The following is a 22,298-nucleotide window of genomic DNA, read 5'->3' as shown; positions in this document are numbered from 1 at the left end:
TTTGTGATCGAACAGGTCAAATGCAGCTGACAGATCCAGGAGGAGGAGTGCAGGATTTCCCTTGTCCCTGTTTTTTTGTCCAACTGTTTTTTAAGTCTAGCAAGGCAGACTACGTGACATGGCCTGGGCGGAAGCCAGATTGCTGCATGCTAAGGGTGTGGTTGGCTTCAAGGAAGTGCAGGTAGGCTGCCCGATCTAGGAATTTTAGCAGGAAGGGGACAGTTATGGGCCTTTAGTTTGTAGGAATAGAGGGGTGTAAGGAAGTTATTTTTTTAAGAGGGGCAGTACCCAAGCTTCTTTGAGGCTGACAGGCACTATGCATGTCGAGAAGTAGGAGTTGATGAACAGTGTTAGGATTTCTGCACAGTCTTTGATAATGGAGGCAGGACATATATTTCCGTTGCATCTCGATTGTTTTAGACTTTTGATGATAGCTAGAACTTCCAACTCCTATATCTCTTTAAAGTGAAACTGGGGGAACACCGGGCTAGGGCAAACTGGGGAGGTAGTTGTGGCTGAGGCAAGGGGGTGTGTATGACCGTTGGCTTGGTTGCTTAGAGTATTTTGGTTCAGGGTGCTTAAGAAGGGGGCTTATTATTTTGTGCTAGAAGAGTCCCGGTGCCACTTTGGATGACAATAGAGAGGGATAGAATCTCTCCGTATGTGGTGGATATAGTCTAATGGGAAAAATGCCAAACGTGAGCGAAAGGTTACATTTGATTGATGCTACTCGGGAAGCTCTTGCTTCATGGTTGATCAAACAATAATCAACATTTGTGGTTGCATTATGATGCCTCATTATGGCACAACCCAGTGCTTGAAATTGGGAACAAAACTCTGTGTTGGTGTAGTTGGATTTTTGAGAGGGGTATTGAAGATCAGTGATTTGTTGACGGAGGGGTAATGGTGTCTTGTGCGGGACTCCGTTGTACGTTTAACCTAGGGAAAAGAGAATTCTGGAGGTATAAGGAATTGGAGTCAATTCTATCACAGCTATTGTGCATTATGAATGCTCCGTTGAAAGTAAACCGGTCGCCTGTGATATATTTTCCTCAACACCCCATATGGTCTCCATATTCTTTAGTGCAATGCCTATGAATCCTTTGTATGTTGAATCCTGGGATAAATTGCTGCAGACTTGAGCAGGTGAGTTAAGGTGTGATGTTTCAATCAGAGAATGGGATTATGTGTTAAAGTCGGGTTTTAAGAGTAAGTCAGACTTAAACCTGCGACTTGTTCAACAGAAGATCTCTTGGACAATTGTATTGGACTCCAGTAGTGATGCATGGTTTGGGATTGTTAGACAATGATTTATGTTGGGACTGTGGTAGAGAGCAAGGTACTTTGTTTTTCATCTGGGGTTGGTCCAGAGACTGCTATTTGTGGGAAGACATACTAGACAGGTTAGATGTGATTTTGCATATGACTTTCCATAGGACGCACCTTCAGGTTATTTTACTGTCATGTAATGAGAGGTGTGACATTGCTATGAGGTACAAACAATGGATTGACAAAACCTTAGCAATGGCAGCAAAGCAGGTACTGAAGTTATGCAAGACTAGGAAAAAACCACAAGTAGAGAATTGGTTTACCGAATTACAGGCCCTGTCCAGCTTCGAAAAGATTATGTTCCTAAAACAAAACCGAGAGGACCTTTATTTACAACTGTGGGCACCCTTTAACGATTTATACAGTTAGTGTTAATAGCTGTGTGCTGTGCTGTGTCTAGAAGGGTTGTAGGGGCTTGGTTGTTTTGCATGGGTGGGTGGGGGGGTGTGTGTGTGTGTGTGTGTGTGTGTGTTTGTGGTGTGTTTTCTGTTTAACATGTGCCAAGTTATGTTCTCTAGGGTGGGTTGATTTGTGCTTGATTTTTACTGTGTTTTGCTCTTAGAATGCATTTATGATATATTGGATATCTTTGTGCAAGCTGACAAGATGTCTTACAAATACTTTAATGTATTTTATCACAGTAACGAGACTATGTTTTTTTTCTATTATCACAAAGCTACATAAATAAAGAGGAAAATAAACATGCAAGTTTGCGTTAGAAGTGGGAAGAACGGTCACTGCACTGATTCTTTGCCAGTAGAGGCAGGCGTGGGCAAGGGCTGAGTCCTGGCACCCCTACTTTTCAGCCTATACATAAACAGTTTTTATTAGATACTGCTGGGCTCAACACCTGATGTACTGAGATTGGGGAACAGAGTACTGCCTCTGTTAGCATATGCGGATGACACAGTACTGATAGCCCAAACACAACAAGCACTTCAGAAACGTATCAATGACTACACCAAATTCATGAATGGGCTTGATTTGAAGGTGAACGCCCCCAAATTGGCCATCATACTATGCCACACCTAAACTCCCATCTATCAGCAGCAATATTACTTACATCCCAACAGTCTAAGAATTTGAATATCTAGGGGTAAGCTTTTCATCAAACCTCTCTCCGGACACACATATAAAAAAACAGACTTTAATGTTTAGGCTTGTTGGCAAGTTATGGTATGGAACTTTAGGGTTACCCAGGCTTGAATTTGTACATGTAATAGAAAATGATTTCTTCAAACTAATTCTGGGACTTTCCCGCTCAGCCTCTCATTAGGGAGTCCATATGGAACTGGGTTGTACTCATAGCAATGGTACACTTTCTATACAACCGCTATTCCACGGGCTATGCCTTTGGAGGAATGAAAAAGCCTTACTGACTCACAAACTATTTAGATTTGTAGTTGCAAAGGATGTTAATGTCAACATAGCTTAGTTCAAATTCATAAAAACTAAGGTCAATGGAATTGATGCTGTTACATACTTTAATGGACTAGACACTAACAGCAAAGGTTGCTATAGTTTAAAAAAAAGAAATCCACATCCTACATGCAAGAGAGAAACGCCCCAAAAAATGATTTGCAGGCAAGTTATCATGACTGAACCTGGTATGCAAAAGTATTTGCTATGGTCAGGAAATCCAACCAAGAGAATATTACTTACCAGAGCACGGTTCAATTGCCTTCCTCTTAGAGCTATCACGGCACTATGGAAAGGCAACAATGATCAAATATGTCTGATTTACACGGCGCCTATGGAGGATCTGGCTCATTTTCAATTGTTTTGTTGGGTATATACAGAGATAAGATCTGTGACCCTACTACCAGTATTGCGAGAATCAGTTTGTTCAGTTTCGTCCTGCATTAATTGACCTCTTATGGGCTGACACCCCTAAGGTAGGATGGGCTCTTTTAACATATTTGAGACGCGCATTGCACAAAAGGAAAGTTTTATTTGCCCCCCAATACTTGGTTGCATGCATGTTCCCACTGTGGATATGAAGGCTATCCTTATTCTTCTACCTAGATTGTAAGATGTCTTAAGATTGTCTATGGGAAATATTCTTTTTTCATTTCAATGTAATTCATTGTATTTTTGTACATGTGTATTGTTACATATGGCATTTCTTTCATAATCCTATGTTTTTATGGAAATCATGTATTTCCTAAATACACTTAATTGATTGATTGATTAAATTAACTCTTAAGTCTGTGGGCCTAGGCTCTCATTTTAATAATTTCTGAGTATCACTATGGTTCCCATCTCAGTATTAATATCACTGCTGCTGGCACACTGGGCCAACAACACAGAAGATCACAGTCTTAATGGGTCTATGGTTCAATTTTATCTCCCAATTTCTCTGCCCCATATCTTAACTTTGTTATGAATTCATACCATAGGTCACTACTGCCAGGTTCAATGCTGTACCTGTTAAAGCAGTAAATAGGACTTCGACTATTGCTGCCTTGATTTTGCGGTGCTGCTGAAACAATGGCCTATCTTGTGATCTTTTGCCCTCTATACAAAGAAATGCGCAAACATTTCCTTTATGTTTTATTGAAGGGCTTGGGCTACAGGCAATGGCGCCAGCCTTTTTATTGTTATTATCAACCAAAGATGTCACTAGTGTTTTTAAATTTGCGTGCCTTTTACATTGTGCTCTGAAAGAAGATCTATGCTTGATGGATTACACTATGATACTAATTGACTTTTATATCATTTTTATGAAGTTTGTTTTGTAATGAATCTGTGTGCTTTTATTCCAAAAGATGTGATTTTACGGTGATGTTTTATTGTTATGTGTTTTATGCTCTGCATGTATGTTTTATGGCTATAATTTATATCCGAAATAACAATTTCTCTTTCACTATTCCTACCTGTCCCTTGTTAGGAATCGTATGTTTTAAGCTATCCTTCCTTTGCTGTTCTAGCCTTTCTGGGTCCCTGTTTGATCAGCAAGGATCGTGAGGTTCTCTGACATTCCAGATGGCGTTTCTCATCCTTACTGAGTATTGTCTTTAAGTTACCTTACACAATACCATAAAGGGTGGGACAGCAATTGTGGGCGAGGAGCTTGCAGATTTTGTTTACCACATATCTCTTTTCATATATTTGTATCACTTTCTACTTTCATATCATGGGGTTAGCATGCTTGTTTCTTGGTTCCTCGCTTGATGGCAGGCCATGCCCCTCAACAAATCTCATATGGGCTTGGACTGGGTCTGCTGAAAGTTATAGTCCTATCACATCCCTCCCTGGCCCAAAGGCATGCGACTCATGAGTCATACCAACAATACCTGTATTTTCCCTTCCCACCTCAGATGGTAACTCTATGGCCCACAGTCAGATGCTCAGCTATCACCATAAAGCAGTCTAGGATATCAGTCAGTCTAGGGACCGAATATTTCAAGAATGAGAGTAGGTTATTGGTCAGCTCTTTGTCCATATGATTATCTTCACTAGATTTGGACATTGCCATACATCAAGCTAAGCTTTCTGCTATGCTCTTTGGCTCAATTACCCACTTAACATCAATGAGTCAATGGCACACAAGGCCACCATCTTGGATAACATATTCTTAGCTTCATTAACAATAGCTCTTACTGAGGTAAGATTCATTTGCAAAGAAAGTCGCTTGCCATTACGAATTGTAAGGGAATGGCTGTGGCTATGAAAAATATACTTGAAATAGCTGGATCGAAGTTGTCAGCAAGGTCTGAGTTATTGATAGTTTGAGGACAATGGAGATTTTCCCAGAAGTGGGTAATAAAATATTCATACAACACCACGGGCAAAATGTGCTCTTTCCTTTCAGTGTCGAGATGAGGATGTCCAGAAGACAATTAACATTTCTCTATAAACTGAACTCTGCTTGCCCGAGAAATCATTAGTTTCTTTATACTCATTGAATGACCACCTACCATTCCTTTGCTGTTTAACGCTTCGAATCCCCCAGGAGTTTTCAGGTAATACGTCAATGGACCTGTAAACTGCCCAATATCCTAGAGTGGACGGATCTGAGCAAAAGTCCAAAGGTTTGTAGAGATCTCACCCACGAAGGCACGAGAACGCCTATAGAGAACAGGGATCCAGCAAACGGTAAATTCACATCAGCATCTTCCTATTTATGGCAAACAAAAACAATCTCCCGTGCGGTACTAGTGTATCACTGAGTAGTTCATTTGACATGTATATCACACAGAGGGAATTATTCCAAATTATTTTTTTAATTTTTTCAATACACATTTTAATACATAATGTGACAAACTCCTACAGCGCAAAATTCAACTAGATGTGAATCTCATATTTCATACTCCTCAGTAATAGCTCGCACATTCCCACTCATACATACAACCTGGTTACTCCTGGGTTGTGCGATTTTTGATAAGACAACACAGGAGCTCTCTTTCCTACCATTACAAAGCGACGAGAAAAACATAGTATCCTTCCCACTATCTGTTTTAAAATCACTGTGCTTTTCTTCACCTTGGAACTTCCATGATCTATTATAGTCAAAACTGATCCCCAAATAATCAAATGATTTGACTAGTTCAAAGGGGGCATCACCTAACACTATCTTAGAGTGCATTCTTATTTTGTTTTCCTATGATCATTATCTTAGTTTTCACCCCATTCATGGTTAAATATTTTCGGTGTCAAAATACTTCGAAATCCTTAGTTGCATCAGACCATTCTCTGTTTCAGAAAGAATTTCTGCATCATTTGCAAAAAGCTAAATTGGTACTGATTTGGTACACTGTAGGCAGGAAACAACATAATTGATAAAAAGGCTGAATAGGGTTTGGGCAAGCACACAACCTTCACTCACACCCTGGTCACTGAGGCGAACTCTGCCTCTTATATCATGTTGCAAGGCATTTATTAGCTCAATCAGTACAGGTTCCGTGCCTTGAGTCCTAATTTTTTTAAAAAACATTTTATTGTTTTATAAACACAACCAAACAATACAAACCAAACAAGCAGTGTATATGTCAACAGTTACATTATACTACATTATACTTTCTTAGCTTCTAGCCACTACTTCCCTCATCCCAACCCCCCTATACGAGTCTATTGCTTTAAACATTCTGTTTCCGCAACCTGTGATACGGTCTCTTCTTCTACAGGTTCCGCCGGGTCCCCCATCGACCCTAACAGCTCGGCTATCATTGATTTCCAGGCCATCAGGACTCAGTATCCTCCACCCCCCAGTGCTACTCGCTTCTTGCCATACCATGGTTTCTGCTTCCGCCCATTTTTGCAGCTCTCTCCACAATACATCCACATTTGACACGTGGCATGTCTTCCATACCATGGCAATTCTCCTTTTTGCAAGCACATAAGCCAGATTCCTCAATTTATTTACATGCTTAAGCTTCTGTGATGTCGGGAACCCCCCCAGCAGACAAGCCCACACTGTATCCACTACAATCTTGACCCCCTTTTTCTCCAGTCTCCCTTTCACTTTCCTCCAAAAGCGCTCTATGACCGGGCATGACCAGAACATATGTACCATGCCCGCGTTCTCCTCATCACATTTGGGGCATGCTTGCCGGCCTGCATTCTCGAACCTCGATATCCTCCCAGGCGTCATATATGCCCTATGCTTTATGTACAGTTGAATCTGTTTCAGTCTCGCATTTCTAGACACCTTCTTATGATACCCCTGCACCAGTTCCCACATCCCTTCCTCCATAGGGGCTCCAACTTCCGTTTCCCAGTCTAATCTCAACTGCGTGACCTCCTGCCCCACTTTTGACATCAGCATTTCATATAGTCTGGAAATTTCATGGCCCCCTTCAGCTATGTCATATATCATGTCTACGGTAGTATCTGATTCCTCTTCCAACACTGTTTCAGGCCATGTTCTCTTGATCCTCTGTACCATTCTATGATATTTAATGTACTGGCCCTCGTGCAACCCAGTTTCCTCCCGCAGCCCCTCAAAAGCAATACTAGAGCCCTCCCACCAAATGTCACCCATTGTTGCCACCCCAGCCGGTTCCCAATGGCTCCTGAGTATCCTTCGTAGCTGCACATCTGCCCCCGTTAATGCCACCAATGGTATCTGTGGAGAGCATGGGGACGGGTTCTCCATCATCTGGCATGCCCTGCGCCACATCTTCCACCCCAGTAGCATCATTTTAGGACGCCCTGTCATTTCCGCCCTGGGTACCCACATCACCTCCTTTAAATAAAATGGTGTGCAATCGCGCCCGAACAGCCTAAATTCCGATGTCTCCTCGTCAGAGAGCCATTTAGCGACATATTGTAACTGGCTCGCCACGTAGTACACCTGTCACAGCCACAGGCAACTGGCGAGTCTGGCGGAGGTGGAAACTCAGACGCCATTAGACTGTTCCACCACGTTTCTTTGGAAACGCATTTCGCGGTCTAGTCTTCCTTCCAACATGGCCGCTAGTCGAGTATTTCATCATTCGAATCTCGGCGGCTCAGCGCGTTGCAACTGTGTTTCTTCATGTTGATAGTGCTCGTTACTGTGTTCCCTTCTGCGGTCATTATTGCCGCCCCATTTCCTTCCCGTTACCCTTCCTCCCTTGCTTTTTTTCTTTCCCTGCTATTTCCCGAGTTTCTTGGGTTTTTGCTTCCTGTTTCCTTACCACTCCTCCTCCAGCAACGTTAATTACTTTGTGGTTGTTTTCCCGCTATTCTCGTCCGACTTTTGAAGTGCTCCTCTGGTGAATATACATTCCATCTCTGCAAGTTTTCGCCATTGCTGACCAGCCAATCGACAGTCCTCATCCATTCATCAAGGGTTTTTTTGTGCCCTTGTGGCTTTTCCCCTGAAACTTATCTGGCTGTCGCGGAGAGGAGTTATCGTGAATTTCTCTACATAACAGTCACGGTGGCTTCCTTTCGAGGCAGACCCTACCTGCTCACAAAAAAGAAGACTCAAGCGCGACACCCCCGAAGGAAGAAGCTGAACTACTCCACTTCATCAGGTGAGGAGGAGGAAGGTATCTTGGGGGTGTTCAGTAATTCAAGTGAAGGGGAGGACATTACAGACCCTGCGGTCAATCCAGTAGTACAGTCTGCTAGTCCTGACAACACCTCATCATTGGGCAGTTTTATCCCTCCTTTGTCATGAAAGTTCTGTAACTTCCATAACGCCACTCTATTTCGCGTGCCATGCCACAAAAAATCCCTACACATGCTATTAAGTTTGGTAAAGAACTTTCTGGGAATCAGGTACGGTATATTCCCAAAATAGTGTAGGAGCCTTTGCAGGACCACCATCCTTAGCATTGCTCCACGCCCCATCATATCCAAGGGTAGTTTTGCCCAAAATTGCATGCACTTCTCAATGCTTTTAAGGGCTACTTCTGTGTTGCACCTATGCTCCTCTTCCACAGTATGGTATATATTTATCCCCAGGTACCGAAATGTGCTAATCGCCCATTGTACTTGCAATACAGGTAATCGCTCCAATGGAATCCCCATATACCCCCCTAATGGGAACATGCTGGACTTCTGGGGGTTCACTGCTATGCCGGACAACAAAGCGTATCTCTCCATCACTTCTAGGACGTTCTGGAGATTTTCTTCCGGGAATCGCAGGTACAGTAGTATGTCATCTGCATATAGGGAAATCAGGTGACGCTCCCCATTCACCTCAATGCCTATGGTGTCATATTGTTGCCTCAGGTATATTGCCAGAGGTTCCAGGGCCAATATATAAAGCATTGGAGACCACGGGCATCCCTGTCTGGTACCCCTGCTGAGCTGCCACCTTCCCGATATCACAGATCCTGTCCTAACTCGAGCCAGTGGTTCGCTATATAATATCTTCGCCCACCTTACATATCTAGGCCCTAACCCGTAGCATTCTAGGGCAGCGAGCAGCCACGACCATTTAACTGAATCAAAGGCCTTAATTGCGTCCAAAGACACAATTGCCATTTCCTCATCCTGTTTGCTGCCACACTCAATAATTCTTTGGAGCCGCCTATGGTTGTGGGTAATGTTTCTATTTGGAACATAGCCCGTTTGATCCGGGTGTATTAATTTACCAATAACCCTCTTCAGTCTGTTTGCTACGACAGCGGTCAATATCTTGCTGTCTTGATTCAGCATCGATAGGGGTCTATAGGAGCCGCAGCTGTGCCCAGGTTTATTAGGTTTGGGGAGCGGTATTATGACTGCCTCTCTTAGCGACTCTGGTAAGCTTCCCGTCTCGAACGCTTCGTTTAGTATCTCTAACAGTGGGGGGAGGACCTCTCCTATGTATACTTTGTAGAACTCACTTGGGAGTCCATCTGTCTCCGGGGGTTTGCTAGTAGGCAACTGCCTCACCACCTCCCCTAATTCTTCTAAGGTAATCGGGGCATCTAGTTCCTCACTCTCCTCCTCGCTTATCTTGGGCAACCCTATATCTTCCAGCGTTTCTCTCATAATAGCGCAACTGCTCTCACCATCGTCCCCATATAATACATTATAATAATCCACAAACTCTTGTTTGTGGATTATTATAAGGACACCCTCCTGGGTGTCTTCAACGCTACCATCTTCTCTCTCTATAGTCCTGATTGTGACTCTGGGGGTCTCGCTCTTATATAACCACGCCAAAAGTCTCCCCAGTTTATCACCGCCCGCATGCTGTCTCTCTACGTATTTTTTATAATTGAGGTTACACAATCTATCTCAATATTCTACACATTTTTGCTGTAGCATGAGCGTCAATTCTAACTTTTCAGCTGTATCATCTTCTCCCCTTAAAGCCTCCTCAAGTTTCTCCTCCGTCTTCTGTAGTTCAGCCAAAATCCCACCTTGTAGCCCTTTAGATTTAGCTATGGCTACCCCCCTCATCACGACTTTAAAGGCCTCCCATAGTGTTCACACCGAATCCACACTCCCAATGTTAATTTCAAAGTAGTTTACAATCTCCTCCCTCAAGTCCTCCCTAAAACAGGGGTCTCTCAACGCTTCTGCTAGTAGACGCCATGTCGGGATCCTCGCTCTTGGGGGGCAGTATTGCCATTCGAGAAGCAAGGGTGAGTGGTCTGAAAGGACCCTGTCTTTATACTCTATTTGTGTAATCACTGCTAACATTTCAGGTGATGTAAAGACATAATCCAGCCTCGTGAATAACTGCTGTGGGGCAGAATAGTGTGAATACTGCCTTTCCTGCGGGTGTCTCACTCTCCATTTATCCTCCAAACCAAAGTCACTCAGCAATGTCTGTAACGCTTTTGCTGCAGGGTCCGGTCTATCCTTCTTCCCATCCGACCTGTCCACCCTCGGATTCAGCAAGCAGTTGAAGTCCCCTCCCCAGATTACCGCGCTTCCTACACATGCGCTCAGATTAGTACACAAAGTTCTAATGTATGCCGCTGTGTTCTGATTCGGGGCGTACGTATTGACTATGCTGATCTCCTTATTCTCCACCAGTCCCCTCAGTATAACCATCCACCAATCTGTCTCAGCTACTACCTGAAATCGCTGAAAAGGGACATGTGGCGCCACCCAAATAAGCACCCCCCTTGCATAAGCCGAGTACGATGAGCCCACCAGCACCCCCTTCCACTCCACTTCCCCGCAATCTTATCCATTCTCTCCCTCGTAAGGTGGGTCTCCTGCAGCAATGCAATATCTATTTTCTGCCTGCGCAGATACAACATAACTTTGTTCTGCTTTAAATAGCTGTTGAGCCCCCGTACATTCCATGTAACTGTTTTGAGGTCACCCATGGCCTATACAAGTTCCATACCTCCTCCCACAGGTGCGGTCTGACTCTAAATTCCAATCCAATCTGTATAGGCTTGTTTTCCATTGTAAACTCCCCATAACCAAAAACACCCCAAACTTCCCGTCCCCCCCCTCCCACCTCCCGTCCATTCCCCAACATCACTTCCCTCAACTGTTGCCCAGCTCCATCCCTGGATCTCAGGCTCCCCCGCATCTAGCTCTTTCTGGCTCTCACCTGTACTCGAAGCTCCGCAGGGCGAGGCCGCCCTAATGGCTAAACTACTACTACTACGACTATAATTCGGGGGGTAGGGTGCTTTCGCCCTGCCGCTCCTATTTTCCTTTTGGGTTAACTACACATTGCTGCACAATTTGCGCATATGTTCGCGCTCCTATATTCCAGTCCTTCAAGTTTGTGACAGTCAGCATTATCCTATCAAAATATCGGCCTCACTTAGCCACACCCGTTAATCTAATCTACATCTAAGCACTTATCATGTTCGTCTTGATCCTCCTCCGTATCTCATTCCGGGCAACCCTGCAGATCCAGCCATGTCGTTGCTTGTTCCGGGGTATCAAAAAAAAAAATGTTTGCTCTTATGCACCACCTTCAATTTCGCAGGGTACAGGAGCATATATTTTATCCCAGCCGCACGTAGCCTCCTTTTGATCGCCAAATAGCAGTAGCGTTGCCTCTGGACCAACATTGAGTAGTCCGGATACGCCGTGACGTTGCTTGAGGCCCTTTCGATTGTTCCACCTTTTCGGAAGTACTCAAGTATCTTCTCGCGATCCTTATAGTTCAATATTTTTGCAATTATCATCCTGGGAGGGGCCCCTGCCCGCGGCTTCCTCATACGGGCTCTGTGTGCGTGCGCCACTGCAAATCCCTGCGAGAGTTTTCCGGCCCCTATTTCTTGCAAGAGTAGATTCTCAACTTAGTCTGCCGGATCCTGTCCTTCCTCTCCCTCTGGCAGGCCCACCACGCGGATATTGTTCCTTCTCGCTCTCCCTTCCACTTCCTCCGCCCGAGACTCCAGGTTGGCAACCTGTTGTTTAAGTGCGTGGATCTCCTTTACGTTGTCGGTGCTGGTTTCCGTGTTGGTTTTCACCGCACTTTCCAGGCTGCTCTTTCGTTCCACCAGCCCCCTGACATCTTGCCTCAGCAGGGTGACTTCTATGCCCACTGCGTCTATCTTAGCCTCCAGGGAAGCACGCAGGTCTGACATGGCTATCCCCCATGAGTCTTTCAGCTCTGTGATGGTCGCTAATATATGATGGTTTTCGGTCGCTGCAGTGCCCTCCGCTGCTGTTATCGGGCCTTTGGGCGTGATGGCCGCGAGAGATTGTTGTGTTGTGGCAAAAATATCGATTGTGGATTGCTTATTCTTATTCTTGCTCTCAACCCCTCGCGTCGCCATCTTGCGGCCTCCCTTATGCTCCCGAGGTTGCCTGGACTCGGGTGTGTCAGCGCTGCTTCTCTGTATCAGCTCAGCGCCTATGTGCCTTCCCACCCGTAGGGCGATTATCCCGGATGAGCCCAGGCGTTAGCTTATGCTTGCTGAGCCCTTACTCAGAATGGGTTGTGCCCTCCCACGTATCAGGATGTCCCACCGTGTCCTAGAGGCCACGCTTTTCAATTATGCGACCACCTAACTTCAGGCTCCACGTAGTCAGCGCATCATTGTCTGTGGCCCCATCCACTTGAGCTCGCCATACATGTCATGCTTTTATTTGGCGGCGTCCACCTTTCATTCCTTGGCTGCTCAGAGGACAACTGCAACTTATAGCCCACCGTTGTGTCAGCAGCTCCTCATAGTATCAATAGGGCCAGTTTAGTGTTTGTCCCATGTGTGTCCCGATTGACATTGCTGCCGGGTGTCCTTTTCCACCCTCATCAACCGTTGTAACACGCTGTATGCAGCCGCCGTGCACCATTCGCCGCCTCTTACAGCGGTCCACCGCTCATTACTCGGTGCCGGGCGAGTACTTCATGTATCCATCCTAGGGCGGCCTGTTAGTTCAAGTGGCTCTGCGCAGGATTTTGTCCAGGCGCGCACCTCGCGCCAATGCTGTGTCCCGGGCTCTCAATCGATCCTTCACGGGTTTGCGCTGCTCGCAGTGCGCTGCTCGGGATCCCGCTGCGAGCGAACAGGGACTACTCAGCGCTGCACGCCAGCCCCTCACTTCGCACCCCCACTGTCCCCGGGCACTTATCTCCCAGGTCGGCTCGCCCTCAGTGTGGTCCAACGTGACACAATGTAGCCACACGGCATACCGCCGCAGGGGTTCCGCTTTGCCTCACCATCATCATACTTTCCCCACGGCTGCAAGCTTTAGTCAGCCGCTCCGGGATTGCAGTTTCGTTTCCTTTGTTGTCGGCCATTTTGTGAGGCAAAGTATCCAGCAGCAGCCGTCTTCGTCAAGTGATTCTTCCTGAATTCCACCCGCGGTTCACTCTACCTTTATACAGTGTGCAAAGCACACGTTCCCAGGTATATGCAGTCAGTCCTGGGCCCAATAGAGCGATTTTGTAGGTAGTTTTCACGGATCATTGTCGGATCCTTCGGAGCTGCCAGGAAGCACGTCCTACTCCAAGGCTGCCAAAGCCACGCCCCTTGAGTCCTCATAGTGCCCCATATTACCGACCGTATTGAAAGCGACCTACATATAAAGTGCCCTTCCAAATATTTCGTAATAGGGAGCATTAGATGAAAGCCCTGTTCAATGGTCCCCGACCCACTACAAAACCCACCATGGGCTGGAGTTATGGTGTTAGCATCAATCTCTCATTCCAGGATTCTTGGAAATACTACCTTTGAGAAACATTTTCCCCAAGGAGTCCAGAAGGGAGATTGGTCTGTAATTCCCAGGCTCATCCCTATTCCCTTTTTTTAATATAGGGACTAGCTCTGCTATTTCCAGGAGTCTGGGGTGGCCCTGTTTTTAGGATCAATTTAAACCAAGCACACATGGTGGATACCCAAACCATTTTGTCAGATTTAAAAAGTTCAATTGGAACTCCTTCCAGTCCTAGGGCCTTCCCTAAGGCCTGAGAATCTTGGCCCTTCCCAACCTTCTCAAGAGAAAAATGGGGACACAGAATGGGACTGGGTTCGGAGTAACCTCCTCCTTTTTTAATTACCTGGTATATGATCTGATTCGCCCGCCCCCTTTCAAGCTACCAAAAGCCATAGAATAATGTGACCTCCAAATCTCGCTAGAAATATTGCTATTTAGACCCTTTATTTTTTGTTTGCTGGATATGGAAATGGAAAAATCATTAGTTAAAGGTGGTAGTTGTACTTTGGGGTGAGAGGACAATATGGCAAGCAGGTCTCATTTTTCCAAAGCCTTTGCCCATTGGACTCCTAAAACTTGATCATCTTGTTTTTTTTGTCTTTTTACGCTTCGTCCAAAACTCCAGATTGCAGGACTGTGCTCTTGACCATTGCCGAAAAAACAAAAGCATAGATATCTCATGGGAAAATTAGGAATTGTTTTAAACAATGGGATGTAATACCCCTTTACCTCAATATTGTTCCACATGCCACTCTCTTAGCACTCTCCGTCAGGCCTGATGGCATGACAGTGATGCGCTTATCCCATGCCCCCAGCATCAGTAAGATGTAATAGATGTGGGTGGGCATGTGCACAAAGGTACACTCCAATCCTCCACCAATCGTACACAGAAACTATTCAACATTGTCAAATGCCTCTCCAAACCACCATCCACACCATCAACACCCCCATCCTCTGAGGTAGGCAACTCCCTCATAGACTCCTTCAACTCTAAAATACACCCCATCAGGCAAGCCCTCCCCTCTGCTCTCCCACACCCACACCCACACTCTGATCCTAAATAAACCAACACATGGGACACCTTCCACCCGATAGACACAGACACCCTCATTACCCTTGCTACCAAAACCAAACCTGCACACTTCAAGGATGATGTATGCCCACATAAAGCAGCATTTCAATTGCATCACCACCATCGCTCCCCACCGGCTTAATATCATCAACTCCTGTCTCTCACATGGTACTATCCCACCCACTCTAAAACTGGACAAATCTCACCCCTCTAAAAAGCCTCTCTTGACGCCACACTCCCGGAAAATGACCACCCCATCAGTATCCTGCCGTACCTTGACAGAATCATGGAACACTTTTTCACTACCCAAGTGAAACAACACATCACCACAAACAACCTACTCAACCCCTACTAATCTTGCTCTCAATCTGGATACAGCACTGAGACTGCTACACGTCACATCCTTGATGACCTTCATAACATCACTGACAACGGACGCACAGCACTACTCATAGTCCTCAACCTCACTGCAGCCTTCGACACTATCGACCATGCCATTCTAGTCAACATCTTGTCCCACAGGAAGAATCTCTCAGGCACTGTCCTCAACTGGTGCAATTAATTCCTTATTGACATGAAACACTTTGTCTCCACGCCCCCTTTTTTGATCTTACACCTCCCCGGTAAAAGAAGATGTCCTGCAAGGCTCCTACCTGTCTCTACTCCTCTTCAACCAAATGTTGACTCCCTTGGACAAACCCTAAGGAAACACAACATCCAGTTCCACAAATATGCATATGAGACACAAATATAATTCAAAATTTCATACCCCTCACAATTCGACATCTTTATTCATTGACTTTATGAGATTCAAACTCGATGATGTATGGTAATTTTATACCATTGTTTATTCTGTTTTAGGGGAAGGTTCATCATTCTGGTCAAGAGAAGATGATACTATTGGATTAGTAATCTAGAACCCAATAGAATTTGCTCCAGTATATAAAAGCAACTGTAAATTCATATTTGGTTGTTGCATAGAATTTAAACAGTGTATTTTGTTCGGACAGGGAGCCCCTGATGAATTTCCAGGTATTACTTAGAAAAATTGAAATAGGAAAGAAACATGTTGGGATTTGTAATATTTTATGAACTGGTATGATTGGAATGATATGAGCATGAATGGTGTGTTTGATGTGAGTTTTATCCAACTGGTCTTGTTTGCACAGCACTAGAAACTCTATTGAGATTAGTGGAAGATCAAGATTTGTACTCTTTCCATTAACAAACTGTCTGTTTTTGCACTGTCAAATTTCAACAACTGAATTGTATAAAACAAAAAAACAAAAAAGATTAATGTTTTTTAATGCAATGTGTTAATAAAAGATGTAATTTTTTTGATGTTATGGTATTTAGCCTGATTTATCTACTTGGCCAGTCGTGCTGGACAAATCTCCCTCTGAAACAGGTTCATCGCCCGCAAGCGCTTTGTTGTTTAAAAGTAAAGGTTCATTAACCTGTTAGAGGTATCTCTTGTGGGTTCTGTTCCCTCACACCTCTTGTAGGTGTGGCCACTGGATGGCCACCTAGTTCCTCAAGATCAACCCTTCCAAAACGGAACACCTCCTCATCTGCCCCCACCCCGCCCACCTAGACACAAACCCAAGCTCAGCCTGCCTCCAAAACGTGCAATCTACTACTACACCTCTTACGAAAGAGCAGACATATCCTTCTTCCTAATGACTTCTGCAAAGCAATCGAAGCCCTTATTCTCTCTAGCTGGACTATGGCACTAGACTCCCTTGCAGCACCCTTGCACCCCTGCAAGCCATTCAAAAAGCAGCAGCCACACTCATCTTCCACCTACCAAAATATTCACACATCACCTCAGCTCTCGCCCAGCTCCACTAGCTTCCCTTACCCCAAAGAATTGCCTTCAAAGGCCTGTGCATTGTTTTTGAAACCATCCACCACAAAACCCCATCTTACCTTCATGGTAAACTCAAACCCATCACCCACACAGCAAGCCAGCCTCTCCTACGCAGTCCACTCTGCAAACTAACATGTACATAAAAGCAAGCATTTTTCTTCTGGGCACCCAAGGCATGGAACACCCTACCTCTTTACATGTGCACTGCACCCTCCATCGCCTCTTTCAGAAAGTGCCTCAAAACATACCTGCTTCCCCACACATTACCCCGCCCCTCCATCTACCCTGTTACCACTTTCCTATCCTAATCTCTCTATCCTATCCTGAGAAAAAATTTTAACTTCTGTTTCACCTCCTGCCTTTGTAACCTTTGAAACCCGTAAAGTGTTGTCGAGACCGTCTGTGTAGGGCCAGCACCGAACAACAATTCTAATAAAAAAAAACAATAAACTGTATTTGTCTGTATGTGGAAAGGGCTTTTAAGAGCCATTTAGCTTCCATGTCATGAAATATCTTTGCAATGCTCATTCATGCAAGCAGCAGGGTATCTGCAAGAGGAGCACACACAGGGCCTTATTCAGAGCTTGTGCTAAATATGGCGTGGAAAGCCGACATTCTCCCCTCTAGTTTCCAACACCATAATTCTTAGATGGGTGGAAATACTGGAGGGGAAATGTCCTGCTTTCCACCAGCAAAAGCTGCTAAAATCGATCTTTGCAGGGGAAATATGGCTCCAGTGGCTTAGCTAGCATTTCTCAAAAGGTTGCCACTTTTCTAATTCAAGAAAGTTAACTTTTATTGAACTAGAAAGCGGTGTTGCAGTCTGAGAAATGCTATCTACATAATGGGAGAATGGGTGCTGTGGGGCTTAACGGCACCTCCAAGGGTACCGTTAATGTCTGCAGCTTTTGGCTCCTGCAGGAAGGGTGTTCTGGCCTCTGAATGCAGTCCTTGCCAGCCCTTCGCATGTGAGGTGGTTGGAAAGGCTGTTGCCATGCTGTAAATCACGGCTTTGCAGGAGTGGTGTGATTCGTTTATTGCAGTCACTCATCGGAATGCATGTCTTTAACATACACCTTTGAATCAGGCCCAAAGACATTACTAAAAGGAGGCTTTCCACCAGTAACTTGTTATGATTTGGTCAGAGGGCTAATCAGAAGCCAAAGCATCATCCTACAGGACATTGTGGCTACTGAGATGGTGGTACCTCATCCATGTTCAGAATTTGTAACCCTTTTTTAATGCCCACCAAATGTATGGATGGACTATCATGGGAAGGTGGTGTGGTTCAATAGTTTAGCATTGACTAAAACTACAGATTGTTGGAGTTTTGCTCCTCCTTACACTACAGCTTGGTGTTACTGGGAAGACCATTTCTTTAGTCACTGGCTTTAATCTAACCATTTATTGAAATGTTGGAATTGTAGTCTTTGTTCCTTTTAGTTGAGCCGTTGGATTAAATGACTAGTGTACAATCATTAAAAATCCAGAACTAAGAACAGGGTGTCTTTAGAGGCTGGAGTTATCTGGTAAGCCTACTTCACCAGATTGCTTGCCGGCACGGACCAGCTAATAATAGTTTCTGTAGATTGGGGAAGCACACCAGTTTACGAGAGTCATAGAATTTCAGCCTGCATGTGTTTGGAAGTTGAAAGATCACATATTCATAGGTTCCATATATAACGCTATAGCTTCAGGACATCATATTTCCAGTTCCTGGATGTATTGAACAAAATAATGCATCTGGAATCAAGAATCAGACTGCAATAGATCGTAAAACGAAACCCTCCACTTTCAGCACTTTGTCAGGTGACATCTTATAAGTTTGTGAACCACACCTTTATTATATCTTGAATGTTTGTAGTGAGGGTGTAATACATTTGAATGTATTTCGCTTTGATGTACAGGCAAGGATTTCATCCACAAAGGGTAGCTTGGAAATAGAAAAGCTTTATTCTCAACAATCTAATTGTTTTGTTTACATTTTTTAGAAACACTGCCTGCCGTTCCATGCATATCATGTGGGCCTGAAGTTTCAAGTCCATTGCCACCATCAATGGCCTCAGAAGCATCTTCCAAATTTGAGAAGGAGTCTGATTCTATAGGACCAGCCCCACCAGAGCCTCAAAACTCAAGGAAGAAGAAGAAGAAATGGAAAGAGAAGGAGGCTGTCCACGAAGGGCCCATCGAGGAAAAGAAGGAGCCCGAGATGTCTCAAACTGAGATTGAGGCCCTCACGAAGGCAGGCCATCAGGGTTTACTTAACGGGAGTTCTCATAGTGCCCTGGCTTCCTTTAAAAAGGCCTTTCTTCTGTCTTTGGGAACTCCAAACAAACAAGTGCAAAGAGCCTGTGCTTTCAACCTGGGAGCTGCCTACGTGGAAACAGGTAAACCAGACAAGGGCTTAGAGTTTCTCCTCAAGTCACAACCCAAGGAGGGCGAGGTTGGGGACCATACAGGAGACCTCTACTTCAACATAGGAACTGCTTACGAAAGTCTTCAGGATTACCCAAGGGCTTTGGAGTACTTTAGGAAAGCTGCAGAGCGGTACCAACCTCTCAAAGTGGCAAACCAAGCAGACACTTGTATGAAAATGGGGTACTGTTACTTAGAGATGAAGGATACGTCTCGGGCCGCTCAGTGTTTTATACAGGCAGGGAACTTTTACCTTGAGGCAGGAAGATGGGAGCCTGCAGCAGTGGCTATGAATGAGGCTGGGAACTTTATGCTGCAAAGCCAGCAATACGAGTACGGTGATGTGGTGAAAGTCCTTAATGAGTGTTGTCTTCTGTGCAAGAAAATCTCCAATAAAGAACTGCTGGGTAAGAGTTGCATTACCTTTTAAATATGTGTGAAATGTATAGGAGTAAATGCATTGGGAAGATTGTACGGCAAACCAAAAGCAATTTAATTTTCCTAACTGAAGAGAAAACGGTTTCTGTTTAATAGCTGAATGAATGATCCTGGAATTAAGAGTCCTAAACCCTAATCCCATATTTCTGTTTTGCCCAAATTGTAAGATTCTGCCCTCGGCAAAACATTTATATCTGCTTTTTACAGTTATTTTATCTTTTTACCAAAATTGGGAGCACTTACAATGAGTTGAGCTATGCCATTAAACACTATTTCAAAAATAAGACATTCACATTTAAATAATAGTTCTCAGCAGGTCAGCTATACTGAGAGGTAGCTTCACCAAGGACAAACAAAAGCTTTGAATGGGCCACCATTTTGTGTGAGAGGGGAATTACCGTACTCAAGAAATTGAAGGTGGATTTACATAAATGTGATTTGTAGACCCAAATTAAATGACACTGAAAATATTATTTGTGTTCCCACCTTGTCAGATGGTCAACAACAATACACAAACAATAAACAGCTGGAATGAACAATAAGCTAGACATAGCCCATTTTTTTACAAATACATTTTTTATACTTTTTATACATTTTTCAGACCTGTTCCCACTAGGCCAAGAAACATCTAAAACAGGGCTGCCAATAGCTTTCAATATAGCTTATAACAAGCTATAAGAAGTTGGTGGGTTGGGTTCAGACTCTGTTGGAAAAGTGAGTGCTTCATCAAATTATAACTTCATAGTTCTTACATTTTGCCATTCAAAATCATTTTTCGTATTCAGTTGTACAGTGTATTCAGTTATATTGCTTAAAAATAATACAAATGAGACGCAAGATGGCTGCCGGGACTCGAGCATCATAAGGTGTGAGCTTCCGCCCGGCGTAGCCCATACAAACATGAAACTACAGAATAGCGCCAACTCCCTCGGCAGCCTGTAACTTCGGCGATGACCTGAGGCATGGGACCGGCTTCTGGAAAGCTTCGCTGAAGGATCGTTCGGATTTGACTGCCACGTAGCAATTCCCATACAAATGACTTGTGGCGCACCATCTTGGGGTGAGTTATCATTGCTGGCTCTGCACAATTACCAGGCTTCTTCCGCCACCATCGACGACGTGACTTCCCGATTGGCGATGTGTAACTGGGAATTCCACCTTGCTTGATCAGCGGACCCGATCAGGGCAACTGCATGACCTTGTGGGTGGAGTCGCAGAGGGCCGAAGAAAGCACCGGGGGACACTCTCCAGGGCAAGGAAGCAAGCAGCAGCTTGGTTGGAGCCTGTTTTGTGTTACACTCTACTGTGAGTGCAGACCGGGAGCAGCCGCAAAGGAGACAGTGGCAAAAGGCTGATCCTTCCTGGTCTCGCGCGTTCACAAGGGACACTGATCTGGGTTTCACTGAAACAGGAACATTGAGCACAAGAGCAGGCAAAGGGGTCTGCTTTCCTCAGCGAGGAGGGTGTGTGCCGGTGCTGTCTAGGACCTGGAGGGGGTCTGGGTGAAAGGGGTGTGTAGGTGCCCCGAATATAAGAGTGGGAAGAAGGATACAGATCCCTGGCCAGGATATCATAGGGGATCTCCATACAAGACCAGTTGGGTGACCTGAAAGTCACCAGCAGACACTGTGTACCTTTACAGTGTCTCGCAACAAACCTAAGGTCTCAAAGGAAGGGGCCCCCACTCCTAAAGTGGCCAAGAAACAACAGGATGGTACACTCCAGATGCTCTGGCAGAAGGAGGGGAAGAGGGCCGTGGGTCAATAATTGACCCCCCCCCCACAAAAGGGCAGACGGGACTGGGGTATTCGCCATCCCTGGTGATGGGTCAGGAGGTCACAAATGAAGTGTTCCAACAATGCTTCAAAGCATTCACCAACCAGTTAACAGAGACCTTACAAACACAGTTGAGCTTAATCAGATCAGAACTTGCCCAGTCCTTGCAGAAGGTGAAGAGGGACATTGCTGAATTAGGAGACAGAGATGACACTGTGGAAAATGCTATTCAAGAGTTAACAGAGGACACACATAAAATAGACACAGTGGTTGACCAATTGGCAATCGCCATGCACAATTTAGAAATTCAAACATTGGATCTCGAGAACCGCTCGAGGAGAGCCAACATCAGGGTGAAAGGGTTGCCTGAAAATGTGGACGACAGGGACTTAGGGGACACAATGCAACAGGTTTTTGTTGACTTGCTGGAGTTGGGGTCTGATGGTGAGATACCCCTAGATAGGATTCATCGGGTGGTAATGGCACTGCAGCAACATGTTCAGAAGGAGGCGATCCTGCATATGGTGAGAAAAGTAAACCCACTCAAGGTGAACGGTAAGGAAATACAACTGTACCAAGATCTGACGCAATCCACGTTGGTGAAGCAGCGACAGATGGGGCCGGTGGTCAAGGTTCTAGCACAAGCCCAGGTGCAGTACAGATGGATGTTTCCGTTTGGATTATTATTTTCGTGGGAGGGCCGCCAACACCGCATCACCTCATGTGAGGAAGGAATCAGGATCCTGAACATTGAGGATGAAGGGGATGACTGACGCAGCCTGAGATCACTGAGGCCTCCATGCGAGCTGCTGAAAGGGAAGCCCTGGGAATGGAGGAAAGTGCGTGAAACAACCATGAAGAAGAGGGCCCCATGTGGTCCGGATGGACAGA

General features: G+C 45.0%; 1 protein-coding gene across 1 annotated transcript in view; it reads left to right on the top strand.

Annotated features, from left to right (window-relative positions):
• The window catches only part of TTC24 (tetratricopeptide repeat domain 24), a 639,301-nt gene that overhangs the window by 74,724 nt on the left and 542,279 nt on the right, over positions 1-22,298 (top strand). The window contains exon 2 of the mRNA XM_069607144.1: positions 18,770-19,600. Within this exon, the coding sequence (XP_069463245.1) occupies positions 18,835-19,600 (766 nt within the window). The 5' untranslated portion in view covers positions 18,770-18,834. The remainder of the gene's footprint in view (positions 1-18,769; positions 19,601-22,298) is intronic.

Source organism: Ambystoma mexicanum, chromosome 1p (assembly GCF_040938575.1).
Source record: "Ambystoma mexicanum isolate Mex_15411 chromosome 1p, UKY_AmexF1_1, whole genome shotgun sequence".
Lineage (NCBI taxonomy): Eukaryota > Metazoa > Chordata > Amphibia > Caudata > Ambystomatidae > Ambystoma > Ambystoma mexicanum.
Note: the sequence above shows the minus strand (reverse complement) of the source record. Positions and strands in the feature narration are given on the sequence as shown.